This window comes from Lontra canadensis, unplaced genomic scaffold (genome assembly GCF_010015895.1).
Source record: "Lontra canadensis isolate GAN:19392208 unplaced genomic scaffold, GSC_riverotter_1.0 scaffold61, whole genome shotgun sequence".
In the NCBI taxonomy this organism is placed as follows: domain Eukaryota; kingdom Metazoa; phylum Chordata; class Mammalia; order Carnivora; family Mustelidae; genus Lontra; species Lontra canadensis.
In genome coordinates, this window is record NW_022631055.1 from 12,087,783 (window position 1) to 12,107,105 (window position 19,323).

The following is a 19,323-nucleotide window of genomic DNA, read 5'->3' on the forward strand; positions in this document are numbered from 1 at the left end:
AACTGTTCATTGAGAAATAGAAACCAAAAGGCTTAGATTTGCTTCCTAAGAGTCTGTGAAAATGTTGAAATGGGAACGAGGAAGATTCATTTCTTCAAACACTGATTTCCACCTGAAAGGTAAAAATCCTTCCACAAAATGCGAATTCAACTGATGATGTCTTTCCTACACTATTGCTCAAGTCTCTCATTCTGAAAAGAGAACCCTGGTGAGGTGTTGGGGAACTGAGGTTCTAACTGAAGCTCGGCCCCTGACTAGCTAAGGCTAAGCAAGCCCCTTAATTCTCTGGGCCTTACTTCATAAATCAAGATTTCTCTGACGCTCCTGTGAAAAGTAATAAATAACTAGTCTCATGATGTGCAAACATTGTTATATATTATTCCAAAAGGTTCTCATTTTCTGTGTCGATGATGGCATGAACCTAGACCTCTACTGTAGTATTGGTTCAGCCAAAACCTCTTTGGTACTATTGAGCAACATAAACAAATGAAAAATATCCCAGCCCAAGTACAATGGTCTGGGTTTGCAGTCCTTTTTTCAATCATTTGTTGCGGATGGAGCCAAGGAGGAGGAATGATGGAGTTCACGGTAACATGAACTCTTTGCTGCTGGAGAGAGAAGGAAATCTGCTTTCTGTCCTGAGAAGTCCAGCATGAGTCCATAGAGACCGTGATGACTTCTCCACTCCCAGCAACTCAGCCCGTGCTCTTTGATCTCGGCTTAAAAACACTCGCGTGTCCTGGTGTGAAAGGGACTGCAACAATATAACAGCTCTAGAATTTTGTATTTTTCTCAACAGAAAGATAATTGTGGTGTCAAGTTCAGAGCCAGAGTTCGGTTTAAATAGTATATTTTCAAGGCCCTTCTCAAAGAGTTGTGATTCTCAGAGAATACACTTTGCTATATGGGTTAAGGTCACAAATTTTATCAAAGCCAAAAAAAAAAAAGGTCTAAAATTTAAAAAGAAGAAAGAAAAGAAAGGAGAACCATTTTCTCTATCTCAAGTCACTTAAAGGGCCCATTCTGGGACTCATTCCAGGTTACTATGATTAGAGACCTGCCTGTTTGTAGATATCCACAGATAAACCCAGATATGAGCACTCATGACATGTGCTCTGCTGAATGAGGCAAAGGGATTGATTTAGAGAGAGATGGCCTATTGAATGTGGATTCTTTGTTGCCAGCCTGGAACCTTGTAAGCATGCACTTTTCAGGCCCAGGACAGCCTTACTCCCCAGAGCATCTATCCTGTCTTCTGGTGATAATTGTCCTGCCAGCTCTGCAGATTGTGGATATAGATTAAGAAAGTGAGCGAAAGTGGATTGAGTGCAATTAGAAACTTATCCACACAAGAACTGACCTGTGATTGCATTTACAGCTAGAATCAGGTGCAGAGGAGACACATTATAGAGTTCAGCATTCGATGTTGCAGAAGAAGAGAAATTCACTTTCTATTGTTGTGATTTCCAGGTTTAGAACATTTGGCTACTGTGATACATGAATTCAGCACGCCTTCACATGCATTGTGTAAACAGGCCACAGAGAAGTCAGACAGGCAGTGAGCTCCCTTGCCCTCAAGGGGTTTATGTTCAAAGATAACAAAGACATCAAAATGATGGTGTAAAACCTTGAAGGAGGTCTCAGCAAAATTTCTTTACCAGGGTGTGACTGATGTTGGTTCTTCTATTATGAATTCTTTTAAATAGAAAACAGAGGCTAAACCTTTAGTGTGGATCGAAGGGAGAAGTAGGAGAGACAAGATGGGTAGAAGGGACACTGGAGGAACCAAGGGAGGGAAGAAAGGATGAAGCAAAGCAGGCGCTCCACTGGGGCCATGGCTGTGATCTGTCTGGTTCTGGTGGTCCTGGGTACATTTAAGGGAGGCAATTCTTTCCACTTAGTATGTACTGGGGCTAGAGAGGGAGTGTTCACTCAATCATCAGGCACCAAGCATTGACCACTGTCTTAGTGTATGCCAGCACAACAAAATGCCATAGACTGGGTGGCCTTAACAACAGACATTTATTTTCTCGCAGTCTGGCAACCACCCACTGGAGCTATAGAGTGTCTCCCCAGAGGCGTCTTTTCCTACTTGCTGTTGGAGAGATGACGATTAACCAGTATGTAGCCCATGAATCTTTGCAGGATTCTAGAAGCATTGTGCCCGGCCATTAAGCAGTGGAGCAGAGGAAGGAAGAAAGCATGCACAGAGACTAGAGGGTGCGTAGTGAATGCTTTATAAACACTCTGAATGGGTGAAAAATAATGACCTCTGACTTCTTTGTGGTTCTTAACTCATGCTGCCACAAGATTGGTTATAAGGTCCATGTCACACTGTGATATGAAAGTATTAATTGAATAGGGGCAATCAGAATTTCTATGTGAATAATGACTTAGAAATAATATTCTGCCCATTCAATAATGGAATGGGGAACCAGTGCTTTGCTGGGCTACACAGTTCCCTTGGCGGGGTCAGATTTTTTTTTTTTTTAAAACTGTGAGTTACATGCATTTTCTGTCCTCTTTTAATTCTTAAATCTGATATGAATTTCTTTAGAGTAACTTAAGAATAAGGAAGAAAATTAAGGGAAGGAAAAGATATGATAGGTGCTAGTATTATCCTTTGGGTTTAATTTTTGACTTCAGATAGATACCTGCATCAGCTCTCTTCTTGAATAGGAACACTCCCATTATATGGTGAGTGCTGTGAAGTGTGTAAGCCTGATGATTCACAGACCTGTACCCCTAGGGCAAATAATACATTGTATGTTAGTTTAAAAAGATTAATAAAAAAAAAATTTTAAAACCTGAATCTATGAATGTGGTTTAAGGTGAACCTACCTGTGTCAGTTTCTTAGTCTTGATAAATGTTAAGATGGTGACAATGAGATAAACCAGGTAGAGGGTATCCAGCAACTCTCTGTACTATGCCAGCAACTTTTTACTCTTCCGTAATTCTAAGATTACTCCAAAACTAAACATTTCTTTTTAAAACCCAGGTATGTGTGTTTTACAGTGAACATATTTGAATAAAAAGCCCTTAGCTTTCATTTTCAGGAGCATTTTCTCAGCGTTTCTGCAAGTGAATGTTCATTTAAATTTGACATCCCCAGATGCTGATGGCTAACCCTACATTTGTGTACACATCAAACAGGTCCCTAGCTGATCATTTAATGTTCACTTATTTGCTATCGAATCAAAAGAAGAGGAGGATTTAGAATTATCTGATTTTTTTGGAATGGCCCCAGCACTAAAGTGAAATAAAATAAAATGAAATGAAATGAAACAAAATAAATCTCTTAGCATTTTCACTAACCAAATCATACTACATCTCATGATAAGTTATTTGGAAGTTTGTGTTTTATATAGGTTTGCCGTGTGGTATATTCGCAATCATGTAAGAGTGTCTAGTGGTTACTGTATTAGAGGCTGTCCAAACAAAATTGCAAAACTTTTCTCCAAAGTGTGATAATTCTTGGCTACACTAGTAAACAGTTTGACATGTGTTTAAACATGATTTGGTTTTCTTAAAGGAATGTCTAATGAAGTGTGTTACTGTATAATGGAGGAGATGGTATTTGATTTTTAATTTTTATGTTCGTTTCCTCCGTGTTTTCTGCCCATTTGATTTTTTTTTTTTTAAACGAAGAGGTAACAGAAAAGTGTGCCTCTGTCTGTATCACTGTGCTTACCGCATTGTTTTGGTGATGTTTTTGTACCCATCTTTCCTCCTGAAGAGTGAACTCCTTGAGAGTAAGAAAGGTGGCCTCAGTATCTCACCCAGTTCAGTCCACTGGAAGGATCCAGTAAATATTTGTGTGAATGAATGAATGAATGAATGAAATCACTTTCAAATGAATTACTCCCGTTTCAAAGGGGACCAAGTAACTGCCTCTTGATTTGCTCTCTTTCCTGCCCTTGTTTTAAGATGGCCTCACAGTTTGGGCTGCTTTTTATCATTGCTATCATTCAGCTATGTACACTCACCTTTCAGATTCATAAAAAGTATTTAAAAGAAAGAGAAATTGTTCGTGTTTCAAAACCTATTATAATGCATTTTCAAATATGTCAGACACATCTTTGTTAAAATTAAACCAGGGATTGGTTTTGAGCGAATAGCCCTATATCCTTACAGATGCTGTGGATGGATGCATCTAAGCTGCTTATTATATTGATGGGTTTTGCTGCTCTGCAGCAAATGAAAACAGGCAGCTGCTTCCTCCATCAAAGCAAAAAGCAGCCTGAGTTTTTATTAACTGAGCGTTCATTTCTTCTATTGCCAAAATTCTTACACAAAACAAAAGAGCAGTTTTAGCACATTATTGCTTAACTAGACATGAACAACTGACAGCAAGTGATAAGCCTGTCTGCTTTTCACAACTGGTAATCATTTTTGGAATAGATGTTTTAATATAGTTGAATATAAATTTTGTAATTTACATCTACAATGGTACGTAAATTTATAGATCCAGTTTGTTGCAGGAGAATGAAGGCTATAATCACAAAAGCCTTTCCCAGTGTTGTTTAATTTTTAATGACTATTTGAAAACTGGGGAAGGAAAATGAAATCAAATTCATTTCTTTAAAAAATACAAAAAGGTGTTAAAGACAATCATACAAGTTGGTTGGAGCCATTTGTGGACGGCCCTGACAGAGCGAGACCGCTGTGTTTACAGGCAGGACGTGCTTCGCACTCTATTTCCACATTAGTTGCAGTGAGCTGCCCAAGTTTGGACAGCGGCAGAAATTTCTGGAGAGCAGACCTTCGTGTTTCCTTTGTATCAATGAATAAGGATGAGCAGGGAGCCCGGAAGGACAGACCCAGGCCATTTTGCACTGCTGAGCTTCTCTGCCAACTCACATACTTTTTTTTTTTTAAGCCGTCTGAATATCACACATTTACTTTCAGATAGGATGGCAGAGAGAGAGGGGTTTGTTTAAAGTGGGTTGAGACCACCTCTGCATGCTGAGATGTTGCCATATTTACTGAGTCAATTTGCCTAATGGTGTTTTTCCTTTTGGAATTTACTAATGGCGATTCCTGCTGTAAGAAGGGGTGGGCGGTCCTCCTCCTCCACCATCCCATCACAGGCCTGAGGGGAGGAACGTGGAGGGAAGGCAGTTTTGAAACACTGGAGCGCACCCCTTCCAAATAACACTGCTAAATAATTAAGTTCTGCCTAACAAGACTAATACCAGGGCCGTTTAATAAATGTGCTCTGCTTTGACCCCTGTGTCATGTACCCCGGGAACACCATTTTCTCTCCTTTCCTAAATGTGCCGAGCACGCAGTTCACATGGAACGCAAGGCTTTCTGCTTGTTTAGAATCTATTTCTCATGTTTACCTAGAAGTAAGATGAAGCTGGACTCCAAGGCAGAAAGTTACTTTAGAAATCAAGTTCACAGGGTGCCTGGCTGGCTCAGTCAGTAGTACATGCAATTCTTCATCTTGGGGTTGTAAGTTTGAGCCCCACGTTGGGTATAGAGGTCAAAAATAAAAAAAAATTTCCAAAATAAAATCTTGGGGGAGAAAAAGGAATCAAGTTAATCTATCATAGGTGACTAAGGGGGAGTTTCACTCTCCTTACTTCGGTGTGCCATGTAACAAGTGTGTGTCTGTGTGAGTGAAGGGACTCCTTGCCTAAGATAAAGAACAATGACAATTATGTCTAATATTTTCTTCTTCCACTTTATTTGGCACATTGCTGCTTCCTCATGACCAAGACACAACACAGTCCTATTTTATTTTATTTTATTTTATTTTTTTAAAAGATTTTATTTATTTGACAGACAGAGATCACAAGCAGGCAAAGAGTCAGGCGGAGAGAGAGGAAGGGAAGCAGGCTCCCTGCTGAGCAGAGAGCCGGATGCGGGGCTTGATCCTTGGGATCATGACCTGAGCCAAAGGCAGAGGCTTTAAGCCACTGAGCCACCCAGGTGCCCCAACACAGTCCTATTTTAAAAGGGAAAAAGGGTGACCTCATCAAAATGATAGCCTGATCACCCCACTCTGAGGACACTGGGCACAGCAAGTTCTTGAAGGAGTGCGTTATTGGGAGTAAAACTGGCAATGAAAATCTGCCTCATTTTTTCTTTTTCTTCTTCTTTTTTTTTTAAACTATGAGAAAGATGTGCTGTGTTTTTGGGGGAACCCAGGCCATGTTTATTCTCTTGCTAGGAGCTCTCTGGGTCCAGCCTTGCTAGAAATAACTATTTTCACTTTCTGATATCCTCTCTGACCAGTGGGGTTAGAGCATTACCTGGCCTAGGCCCAGAGAGATCGCACAAGGAAATGTTCTTCTACCTGTGCTTTCAGACTTCGGGAAAATTTCTTCTGCCCCAAAGGTAGTTTGTTACCCTGACAAGGAGGAAATATGAACAAAAAACAAGAAAAAGGAAAAAAGCAGCATTTATCTGAGAACCATGCTCCATATCGAAGAAGAAAAATTATACTTGAGGAGGTTGTCTGTTATTAATATGCTGGATTAGCTAAAGAATAACACTATTGCCACTAGAATACACAGATGTCGAGCAGTCTCTTTTCTGAAGCTGTAAGATTGAATTAACAAAGGCAGTGCTAATTCAATTAAAATAGACATGTTAGGAAGGCTTGACTTCCGAGATCATTTTGAATCCTATCTAAAATATTTCCTGGTAAGAGTTTAGATTTGATATTATTATATTATTTAGATTTGCTATTATAGTACAAATAAAATATCTAAGGGAATCTAATTTCTTTATAATGTTGCAGGCTGAGCCCACTGATAATTTCATAGCTTTAGAGCATTTAGAAATGCACAGATATAATGATCTATAGCCATTGGATTTAAGAATTGGAAGAACCCTCAGAAATCAATTCAACCCTTCCATTTTATTCTTGAGGCCAGAGCCCAAATATGATTTGTCTAAAGTCCTAAAATTAGTTATTGATGGCCATGAGAACTAGACACTAGTTCTCAGGATTTCAGGACTAGCCACCAGGGTTGGAGCAATATAGGGTAGTGATTAAGAAACTGGGCCCTGGCGGGACAGTTGGGTGGCTCAGTCAGTTAAGCATCTGCCTTTGACTCAGGTCCTGGGATCAAGCCCCACATCGGGCTCGCTGCTCAGGGGGAGCCTGCTTCTCCCTCTCCCTCTGCCTCTTCCCCCTGCTCATTCTTTCTCTCTCTCTCTCAAATAAATAAATAAATAAAATCTTTTAAAAAGAAAGGAAGGAAGGAAGGAAGGAAGGAAGAAAGAAAGAGAAAAACTGGGTTGAGCTTTTGGGCTTAAATTGTGGGCTGTACCATTTCAGCTCTGTGTGCTTCAGTAAATCTCATCGTGCCCCCTTCACCAGCCATAATAATAGTACCTCCCTTACAGGGCAGTTTTCAGGATTAAATGAGATCATCTGTGTAAAGCAAACAGCCTAGCGTTTGCCAAGCAGTGAGTGTCCAATTAGCGATGCCATTAATAGTAGTAACAACTAGTACTGAGTACTTATTTGGTCTTCTAATTCATTTGATCCTCCCATCTACACTTACAGGGTAGATAGTACTATTACTTCCAGAGAAGGAGATGCTGTAAGGGGAGCATAAATGATTCACTTGGCTGCTAAAGCTAATAAGCCCCAGAGCTATCTTCCAGTTTGTCTTTGCTGTAGGAGGCGTGCAAGCTGACCGTGGCCGTGGTTGTAGTGCATCCTGTGTATTCCCTTCTCTTGGTGCTGCTGCAGGATCTTCCTTTTTCCATCTTCATTTCTCATCGGTCCCTTAGCTGCTTTCTCAGAGTCTGCTCTAAAACCGGCCATCCGACAGAAGGCTGGAACACACTCTCCATAGATTATCTCCTCGTCCCCACCACAGAGTCGCGATGAAGCTGGGATGCTTTTCATCTTTCCCTTCCCTCAGGAGGTATCAGAAGTAAAATTTAAGTTTTTAATCTCAATGCATTTATATTTTTTTATTTTTTATAGTTAACATGTAATATATTGTTAGCCCCAGGGGTACGGGTCTGTGAATTGTCAGGCTTACACACTTAACAGCACTCACCATAGCACATACCCTCCCCAATGTCCATAACCCAATTCAATGCATTTTTCAAAATCAAATCACACCCGGGAATGGGCCCATCTTGTAGTCCTAGAGGAATTTATTGTTGAAATACTTGGGTAATTTTTTGTGCCCCCTTCTCTTCCTTCCACGTGCTCACTGTGTGTCCTTCTTTTAGTTCATGTGGCTTCTCCAGGAGTAGGAGAAGAAACAAAATTGCAAAGCAATTCATTTGGACCCTTGTTTTCATAATCTAGAGGATGGCAGTATAAGACACAGGCTCAGGTTAGAGTCAGATTACCTGGGTTTGAATGGTAACTTCATGACAAAATATCTGTCTGATTTGGGGGGAGGTTTCTTAACCTCTCTGTGCCTTCATTTCCTCATCGACCTCATAGTGTCTGGACAGCAGTCAGCTTTCAGTCCATGATAGCACGCCAGCATGGGGGCGGAGTAGGGGGGGCAAGCTTCCACCTGCTCTCTGTGCTGGGCGATGCCAACCCCCTTTCACCCAGATGTGCTGGTGTTCTCTGTGATCTGGCTCCACAACCATAGGGAAGCCTGGCCTTAATAATTTATTGTGCAGAACAAGTCTGTTAAAGGGTCAGAGCAGGAGGACAAGTATAGAACAAGCTTTGTCCATTTTTATGAAATTCTTGCTTATAATCAGTTTTCAAAGTTCCCACAGCTAGGGCGAGCTTTCCCAAAAGTCAGTTTCGGTTTGATTTTACAGGTTATCAATTAGGAATCATAATCTCCCTGAAACTATCATAAAAATACAATCAAGGTTGATAAAATTTCCTGGATAGAAACACGTCAAAATAATACCACTGACAAATAGGAGTTATAACCATAGCTCACATGATAAGAATTTCTCTCCGTGTCAGGCACTGTTCTAAGTGCCTTACGTGCATTTTCTCATTTAATCCTCACAACCATGCTGTGAGCGGCTACTTTTACTGTGAGCACCTAACAGCTGAGAGAACTGAGGCGTTGCGAAACAGTGCCAGCTGAAGTAGCAACAACCCTCTCCTGGGCATCGTTATTGTTGATTTCATTATCTTCTGCTTTTCTTTACGTCTTCATTTTTTAAGAGTTTGTTTATTTATTTATTTGAGAGAGACAGAGAGCACCATCAGGAGGAGGAGCAGAGGAGAAGGGAGAGGGAAGGGGGAGAAAGAATCTTAAGCAGACTCTGTGCTGAGCCAAGCCCGACTCAGGGCTTGATCTCATGACCTTGAGATCATGACCTGAGCCAAAACCAAGAGTTGGAGGCTTAACGACACCCACATGCCCCTAACGTTTTATTTTCTTCACAACATTAAGCGCTGTGTGGAATTTCCTTGTTTATTGTCCGTTGCCCCTCTTGAAGTTTTTTGGGCAAGGGCTTTGTTTTAATCACTGCTCTATCCGCAGCTCCTAGAACAGGCCTGGCTGCCAGTAAATATAAGTTGAACGAAGGGATGAATGAGGCTTAGAAACTTTAAGGAGCTTGCCCAAGGTCACGACCATCAGCGCCAATGTGCGAGCTGGACTCTAAGTCCAGAGCATGAGATCTGGCTTTTTATTGTAACCGTTTATAGCTTGAAGGCCTCCTGGACATAATCAAACCCAAGCCTAGTATCTTCCCAGTGAGGATCCTGAAGCCCAGAAAGGCTAAATTACTTACCAATGTCATACAGATTATTAGTGAATGAGCCAGAATCGGACCCCAATCTACTAGTGGGTGTTTTTGTACCAGGAATCCAGCCTCCTCACTTCATATAAAGTTGAAGGGAAACCCTATATGCATTTGCTATACATCATCCACCTACTTATTCATGACACAAACCTAAGTCATACTGGATACTTTCCTCTCTCTTACCATCCCGTTCTTCTAATTGACTAGTAAGTCTTGTCAGTGTACTTTCTAAGTATAGTTCATACCTTTTCACTTTTCACCTTTCCTCCTCTCTGCGAACCATCACCCAGACCACCATCAGCACTCACCTAGGTCATTGCAGAAGCCTCCAACCTCGTTTCTCCCTGCCTCCTCTTGCCCCTCTTCAGTCTGTTTTCTTTAGGGTAGTCAGACTTATCTTCTGAAATGTAAGTCTGATCATAACACTCTACTGCTCAAAATTTATCACTTCTATTAAGATACGATTTGAAAATCTTAACAAGATTTTGAGCCTGTGGGATCTGGCCCCTAGCCACCCCTCCAGTCACCCCGGCACTGTTCTTTTCTTTTCTCGTGTATTCTGCAGCTCCACTGACCCTGTTTCCATTCCTAGAATATCAAACTGTTCTCCTATTCAAAACTTTATCTCCTGGGGCTCCCCTAGAATGGACCCTCCCCTCCACCCATCCCCTTCTTCCTCCTAAGTTGGCCCTTCATTCTCTGGGTCTCGGCTTGCATGCCATTTCTACAGGGAAGTGTTCTCTGACGGACTCCTCTCAACATCCCTTCCAGCCAAGTGAAGTCCCCTATGGTATGTTCTCAGAAGTACACTCTATTTTTCCTACATAGCCTTTATTACAATTATAATTAGGCACATCATTTGAATAATTGTTTATTTAATATCTCCTTCTCTTACTAGATGGGAGCTCCAGTGACCATGCTATCTCATTCCCTGCTGATCCATAGGGCCTGAAACATACTGGTGCCCCCCAAATATTTATGGGGTATTCTGTAGTTCTCTTTTGGATTTCCACTCTGGGTTGAAACATGAATGCAAAGCAGAAATGTTTAAGGAAAAGGAGACAGAAGAAATGGAAAACAGAGGAAATGGAAGACAGTGCAAGAGGTTTACATACCCATTTCACATGAACTGCTTTTCCTTTTAGTAACACCTGCTAATGAATATCTTCTTCCAGAAGATGTAACAGCTTAGCTAAGTGTGTGGTGGCCTCCCCATTGGAGTCTCAGACTTGGGAGAGGCCTTACTTCTGAATCCTACATGATGGACATGATCCTTGCTTTTGAGGAGGATAAAGAAGACTGCTGCATGGGTAGATATCAGTTGATCAGAGTAAAGCCATCTCTGTGCTTCAAGAGCTGGGTGTGTTGCCCCCAAGGGCCAAGTACAAGCTCTTAAAGTGAAAAGCTGGAGTCAGTAGTCTGCTGGTCTGATGCCATCTGACAAATTCTCAGGACTTTCCTCCAACATGAACTCCAGAGAAGCAAAAAGATCTCAAATGCAAGTGATCTAGGAGGAAGGACCCATGCTCAGTTAGAGATTTAGGTCTCTTAATAGCTACATAGTTAATTTTAGAGTGGTTCAGCCCTCAGGTTAATAATGGATGTATTGTTGGTTTCCAGGTTAACTGTAAAACTTGGCATTTAAAATAATTCTGTACTAGCTGCTTAACAAACAACAAAAAAGTGGCTGCGTACAGAAAATGGATCACATTGGCAACTTCCCCCCCATTATTGCTACATAGGCAGCTAGTTTTTCTTATTTTTGTGTTGGCTGGCTACAGCTTTCTGAAGTTTGTTAGATCTAGCAGACCTGTTCTGACAGAGGCATCTGGAAGGAAGCCATCCTTTGTTCGAAAGAAAATGGAATGAAATCAAATGACCATGGAAACCCAAGTATAATATACAATTCTTTTTCTTCTTACAAACAGAGGTCTTGTTTAGTTAATGCTTTATGGAAGCCCAGTGGATGAAGAAAGACTTTTCTCCTATGAGTTAAACTAATTCAATTGATATAGAAAGCACTAAAGCATAGGGAGTTATAGGCTTCCAAATAATTTTTAAGGAAGTATCCTAATTCATGACATGTGTTTAGGAAACAAGTTATCTAGGATAAGTCATTAATTAAAATGTCTTGTGATGCTTTTTTGGGGGACCAATACTATAGCAACTCCAAATGCCGCTTTGGGCATTTTTCTTTGTCTCATCGAGTGATGTCAATAATATAGTGGAAATACCCGTAATTGATTGATAGAGCCCTATGATATTATTAATGGAGTATAAAAATCTTGAGCGTAAGAAAATCTTCCCTACTAGTGTCATTGGGTTGTATGTCCTTCTAAAATATATTCTCATCACTTTTCCAATGAGTTTCTCTTTGTTTCATGAAGTCCTTCTGGTCACTGTTCTTCTCTGATATATAAACTGAAACCCCACCACTCAAAGTTTAAAGTATTTAGGCAAAGAAATGTACTCTGTGAGAGATAAGAATAGTTATAATGTGTCTTGGGTTCTAGAATTAGCCGATAAACAGTTACATTCAAAAGACCGTACATTTCTGGATTTCAGGTAAACTCAGAGGTTGAACAATGCATTAAAGTCACTTCCTTCCAGAAACCTCAGTAAGCCTCTATAAAGAAGATGTTTTTAAAAACACTCAGCCGTCTTCACTTCCAACCAGCTTTTTATCTTTCTATTATTATGTTTAAGCAAACAACAAAGAATTACTAGATATCTGAGTAAAGTTTTAATGTGAAAGGTACCAAAATCAATTAATAGGAAAAAGCAACATGAAGAAAATAGACTATGTAGGAATAAGAAAACTTAAACTGTAATTAATATTTTCAAATAATTTTTTTAAAGATTGATTCATGAAACAGGAAGAAGATGCTCTAAAAAAGAAATATTCAGAGGACTACCAGCAAAAATAGCATAAATGTAGGGCACCTAGGTGGCTCAGTCAGTTAAGCGTCTGACTCTTGATTTTGGTTCGGGGTCCTGGGATCAGGTCCCCCACTGGGTTCTGCACTCAGGGGAAAGTCTGTTTGTGGATTCTCCCTCTCCCTCTCTCTCTGTGCCCCTCTTCCCACCCATTTGTGCACTCTCTCTCTCTCAAATAAATCTTAAAAAAAAAACCAGCATAAATGAGAAGTACAATAAAAGAGTTGGAAGATAAAGTTGAGGAAATTTCCAAGAAAATAGAAAACAGTATGAGCTAGAAAGCAGGAAAGAAAATATAAGAAAATTAGAGGACGAGTTCAGGAGATTCAACATCCAAATAATAGGAGCTCTAGATAAAGAGGACAGGAAGTAATCAATGGAACTTCCCAAGAAACTTTCCAAGATCTGAAGAACATGGAGTCTCCAGATTGAGATTACCCACTGAATCATGGAAGTTCCCAAACATTCACCTCCACACACTTTTTTTCAAGAAGCTACTGAAGGATGTCTTGCACTAAAATGAGGAAGTAAACCAAGAAAGGAAGACAAACAGTAGAAGAAACAAGAGATGCAATACAGGAGAAGGACAAAAGGGAGTCTGGAATGGTATGAAAATTGATTTTAGGGTATCAGCTGTGCACCAAGCACAGGGGGCATTCAGTCCAGGCTAAGGCAGGTGGGAAGGCACCAAGAGAGAATTCCTCATGAGGTGGATAGAATACCTGATGTGAATGAATGTACTGAGAAGGCAAATTTGACAACTGGATTTTGAGATTGAATTAAAAATCTTATCAAAGGAGAAAAAAAAATAGACAATTATAAACTCCACATGTGGGGAAATTATACATGAGAGAAATAGCAATCACAGTTTATTACATGACTCAGTATTATTTCCTGGTCATAATGAAATTGACAATGACTCTATATTACCAAAATTATAACATCTATAATTGGAAGATGGTGATGGTGAGCGGATAAGGAGCATAATGTGTGTAGTATGGGGTGAGGAGTATAGATGAAAGGGAAAGAAGCTTATCTTCCATAGTGGGGGGTCAATAGATTCTACCTAAAACTGAAAAATCAAGAAGTGACAATACAAACATATGTGGAAATATGGAGGTAATTGCCAGACACATCAATTAAAAGAATTGGAAGTAGCAGTTTCTGAGAAAGGAGAAAGATTGAGTCAGAAGGGCTGGGTACTAATCTTAATCATAATCATTTGTCTTAATCATTTTTTGTCTTAGTCATTCTCACTGAACTCAGTGGCTCTTTAAACTCTGTATAAGTTCTTTACAAATAAAATCCTTTAAAAAAAAAAGACCATTATAGTTCTACAAATAGAAATGAGAAAACTTTTTAAAATAATAGCATTATTTTTTTAAATTTTTTATTTTTTATTAACATACAATGTATTATTAGCCCCAGGGGTACAGGTCTGTGAATCGCTGGGTTTACACACTTCACAGCACTCACCATAGCACATACCTTCCCCAATGTCTATAACCCCACCCCCTCCCCCCGACAACCCTTAGTTTGTTCTGTGAGATTAAGAGTCGCTTATGGTTTCTCTCCCTCCTGATCCCATCTTGTTTCATTTTTTCATTCCCTACTCCCCAAATCCCCCACTTTGGTTCTCAACTTCCTCATATCAGGGAGAGCATATGATAATTGTCTTTCTCTGACTGACTTAAAATAATGGCATTATTAAGATGTAATTCACATACTACACAATTCACCCAATGATTTTTAGTATATCCACAGAGTTGTGCAACCATCACCACCATTTTAGTGTATTTCATCACCTCTAAAAGGTCACTCCATGTTTACTCTCAACCATCGCAGCCCTAGACAGTCACCACTGTATCTTCTGTCTCTGTGAATTTGTTTATTCTGAGCATTTCATATAAATGGAAACATGCCACATGTGGTTCTTTGTGTTGGAATTCCTTCACTCAGCGTAATGCTTTCATGTTCCATCTATGTTGTAGCATGAATTAGTACTTTATTTCTTTTTATTGCCATATAATAGTCCATTGAATGGCCCTACCACATTTTATCTGCTCATTGGTTGATGGAGGTTGAGGTTGTTTCTGCTTTTTGGCTATGATGAATAATGCCGCTATGAACATTCATTGACAACTTTTTGTGTGGCCATGTTTTCTTTTCTCTTGCGTACGTTCCTAGGAGTGGAATTATTGGGCCAGATGTTAATTCTACATTTAAATTTTTGGTGAACTGCCAGACTGTTTTCCAAAGCAGCTGCACCATTTTCAATATTTACTCCTCATCCTTGCCAGTGGTTGCTATTGTCTGACTTTTTGGTTATAGTCATCCTAGAAGGCGTAAAATGGTATCTCATTATGGTGTTGGTTTGCACTGAGATAACTTTGGAAAACATAATAGATTGGCAAAAATAAAATAGGTTGCCAAACCTCATCTTGACAAGACTTTGGGGAAATAAACACTCTTATTTGGAGGTACAGTTTGGTACAAATGTTTTGGAGGATAGTCTGATATATCACAGTGTGATAGGTACTTAACCTTTGACCAGATTTCCCATTTCTGAGTATTTGACCTATAGAGAAAAAAATCCTGTTTTGGGGGGAAAATGTGTCTTCATGGTACCACTGTTTATAATCTCATAGTACCAAAACTTCAAAATAACTTGAACGTCTCTCAAGAAGAAATTGGTTAAATAAATTATGATGCAAACATCAAATCAGGCAGTCATTAAAAATAATGATTCAAGGGGGAGCCTGGGTAGCTTCGTTGGTTAAGCGTCCAACTCTTGATCTCAGTTCAGGTCTTGATCTCATGGTCATGAGTTTGAGCCCTGTGTTGGGCTTCATGCTGGGGCATGGAGCCTACTTAAAAAAAAAAAAAAATGATGCAGTTACATTTTTACTCTCATGGGAAGTTACTCATGACATATTGAGTGGGGCAGAGTCAGATTGACAAATACCTGCATGATAAGATCCCATTTGTGTGAGGTATCTTTGTGTTTCAGAGAGCTTTTTTTAGAATGATGTCCAAAATGTTACTAGAGGTTATACATTAGTGGTGTAATTTAAGGTGATTTTATTAACTTTGTTCTACATATTTTTGTATTTAATTTAGTTAAAAATCAACCTCTATAATTTTTTGAGAAAATTATAAAACTCTCTTTAAAGACTCTGCATTTAAAAGTCACATTTTTATACTTAATCAAAGCTTGAGTTTTAGTTAAATACCCTTCCCCTATCATTACTTTTTTAAACCTCAAAACCATCTACTAAAGGCATAAAGAAATTCATTATGCTCATGATTATATATACTTGGTGTGGAACACTGTCTTGGGCTCTTCCTTCAGAGAATTTTATTATATACTTTATTCTTTACAGAATATGGAGGTATACCGGGCATTAGGACTTCAGGGTTGTAGCAAAGTTCATGCATGGGAACAGGACAAAAAGTTCTCCATCTGTTCTGGTCTTTGGGATAATTGTCAGGGTCCACATATTCTCTTTTCTACCCTTTTATCCCCTCCAGGAGAACAACATTAACAACTAATTTTTCTTTGAGTTCATTATGAGTTAGGAACTGTTCTAAAGATATTTCATGTATTTTACTTATTTAATGCTCACAACCATTCTATGAAGTTGATACTACAATTACATTATTTTACAGATGAGGAATCTGAGGCACAGAGAGGTTAGGTATACTATCCAAGGTCACTCAGCCAGGGAATGCAGCCCAACAAGCTGGGACTGGAGCACAACGAGTCTGGTTCCAAAGCTCCTGTAATCTTAATTGCTATGTTCCACTGCCTTTCTGACTTTCTTCCTAAATGTGACTCCAAACACTTCTGGTTGGTTTACTCTGTTCTCTCCCAAACTGTCATTCCTACCACAAATACCATGGAGGCTGAGCTGGTTTACACTTGGGCAGCCTTCCCTGCTCCAAAGGCTTCTGAGGGGTCAGTGTCTTTGCTGTACCACATTAGGATTTTACTTACCATTTTTTTGACATCCTCTTCTCTGAAATGTTGAGATGTTTGGATTTCTCATTCTTTGAAGCTGGAGATGCGTCTAGGAGGAAAAAAAAAAAGTCATATTAGGTGTTTCAACTTTGCATCTAGACCCATGAGAACAGAGTTTAGTGCGAAGGCGGAGAACATTCATTGCTCTTTCCCAGGACAGCGGGGCCTTTTCAACCCCAGGTGGGAGCAGGGTGCTAGTGTCCTGCCTGACCTTTGAGTCTGAACCCTTGGCGAAAACCCAGTTTTTATAAGGCTGTGGTTTATTCCGATCATAGGAGTGATACATATTCATTGAAAAGATCTTTGGAAAATACAAAAAGTGTAAAGAAAAACATCAAAAGTACTTACAGCCCTATGACCCCGTGATAACCACTAGAGACTATCATTTCCAAGCATGTTTGTCTTTTTATTTAAGGCATTCATATTCATTCATGAAGACTAAGTCCTCAAAGGAAATGATTTGTAAGTGATGATTTTAGAAAATGCCCATCTATGGAGTTTACTGCAGAGGTTGATGGTTAAATTCACTTATTTATTTAAATATTTTATTTATTTATTTGACAGGCAGAGATCACAAGTAGGCAGAGAGGCAGGCAGAGAGGGAGGGAGGGGGAAGCAGGCTCCCTGCTGAGCAGAGAGCCCGATGTAGTGCTCGATCCCAGGACCCTGGAATCATGACCTCAGCCAAAGGCAGAGGCTTTAACCCACTGAGCCACCCAGGAGCCCCGATGGTTAAATTTAAAGATGTGGCAAAGTTGGTGAAACTTAAATTTCTTAATTTAAACCTCCAGTTTGATATTTCTAATTGAAAAAAGGAAATAATTGTGCATATTTGAAAACATTAGGACAGAGTCAAAGAAAAAGCTTTAATGACCTTGGTAGTTTTCTTTGCTCCTTACAAATGTTTTTTCCATTTATTTTTGCCTCACATGAGCTGCATACACATTAGGTCTTCAACTGGTGTTTATGAATTGGCTGAAAAGAAGGTTCACATGTGCAAGATCAGCTACCTGAAATACCATTAAAATTGAACTTTTAGTATTTGTAATTTTGGTTGTTTTTGCTGTCTTGTAATAAATTTAGTAAAATTTATTTGGGATATTTTACTGCTTTTCTGGGAAAAAAGCTATAATCGACAAAAACTCATTTGATATGACATATTACAAGTAATAATTATGTTAAGTTTGATTCGAGTTGAAACAGCTTGTACTGAACATTATTTTTAAAAGCCATTTCTTAAGAGAATGATTATAGAGAATGATTATAGAACAGACTTCTATAATCAAAAAGTGTTTCCTCTTGTGTTTTCCAGGCATCTGGCCATCTGAAGAGGTTTTGGCTTACTATTGCCTCAAGCACAGAAATGTATTCAGGTACAAAGCTGTCCTTAAAAAAATACTTTTTAGTGATTATGAGTATTATATCTGCATATTAAAGATTGCCATGATTACATTCTTCAAATTAAGTTTTAAAAAATATGTAAGAAAGAAAAGAAAAGAAAGAAAGCAAGAAAGAAAGAAGGAAGAAAGGAAAGGGGGGAAGGGAAGGAGGAAGAAAGGAAGGAAGGGAGGGAGGGAGAAGGAAGAAAAGAAGGGGAAAAGTTCATGGTGAAAACATGTTGCTTCTGAAAAGAAATCTGAATTGCCTTTGGGTACTAATACTGCACAAAAAGCACAGCAAGCTTTTTGCTATATGTCAAAGGCTTTTGATTTCCACTCAAGGCATTTTATTTCACTTTGATTTTGGGGAAACAAAAGTGAAGCTCCAATCAATCCTTACTGATTGTGAAGGTCAAAAAAAAAAGAAAAGAAAAAAAAACCCACAATAAAGACATTCTTTAAACTTATGCTAGGGAAATCACTACAGAATATTTGATAAATAAATACCCCCAGCTATTATTTAAATATGCCATCCCACCCCTGGTTTTAAAGGTATTTTATAGACCTAACAATATGTATTTGTAAAATATAAATTACTGTTACAGATTCATGCTACGGAAATAAAGGTTTTCAACTGTCAGTGTGCAATTATAGATCAAACCCATGGATGAGATTTAGGAAACAGGAAAAAAAAAAACACCTCCTTTTATTTAAAAATTCTAAAGATGTTTGGTAGATCCAGAAAATATAGGTTTTTCATTTTTAATTCTCATTTTATAAAAGTCACCTAACATGCTTCCTGAATAGCCCATTATGATTCCAGACAAGTCATTAGTGATCATGGTGTGTGTTTTAACAATATGTACTTACAAGATTGGGTCAATAATATGTATTTTTTGAAGCTCCGTGGGTCCATATTTACCAACCAGCCTATAATTGCTTTGAACAACTAAATACTTATTAAGTGTGTTTCGGAATATGAATGTCCTTGCTTGGCTTCTCTTCCTCTTCCCTCTCTTTGCACCACCCCCCCCCTTTCAATTCTCTCCTTCTCTCTTTTTCTGTTCTTCTGTCGGGGTAATAAACTTCCCAACCTGGGAAGAAGGAGCAATCTTAAGGTTGAAGCGTATAAAATGAGCAGAGGGCAGTATTGACTTTGGGCCACAGAGCTGCTCTGGGAGTCTGGCATTTGCTCTTCTCCCTGTGCTTAAGCTTCACTGGAGCTCCAATCATCAAGCAGTGGTGTAGGGTAAGAATGTCACACGTTGAGGGCT

At 39.3% G+C, this 19,323-nt stretch overlaps 1 protein-coding gene across 3 annotated transcripts in view; it reads left to right on the top strand.

The window, feature by feature from the left end:
- CAMKMT (calmodulin-lysine N-methyltransferase) overlaps positions 1-19,323 on the top strand; it is a 395,402-nt gene that overhangs the window by 318,812 nt on the left and 57,267 nt on the right. For all 3 annotated transcript variants that reach the window (XM_032877978.1, XM_032877977.1, XM_032877976.1), the window contains exon 4: positions 17,983-18,043. In XM_032877978.1, the coding sequence (XP_032733869.1) occupies positions 17,983-18,043 (61 nt within the window). The remainder of the gene's footprint in view (positions 1-17,982; positions 18,044-19,323) is intronic.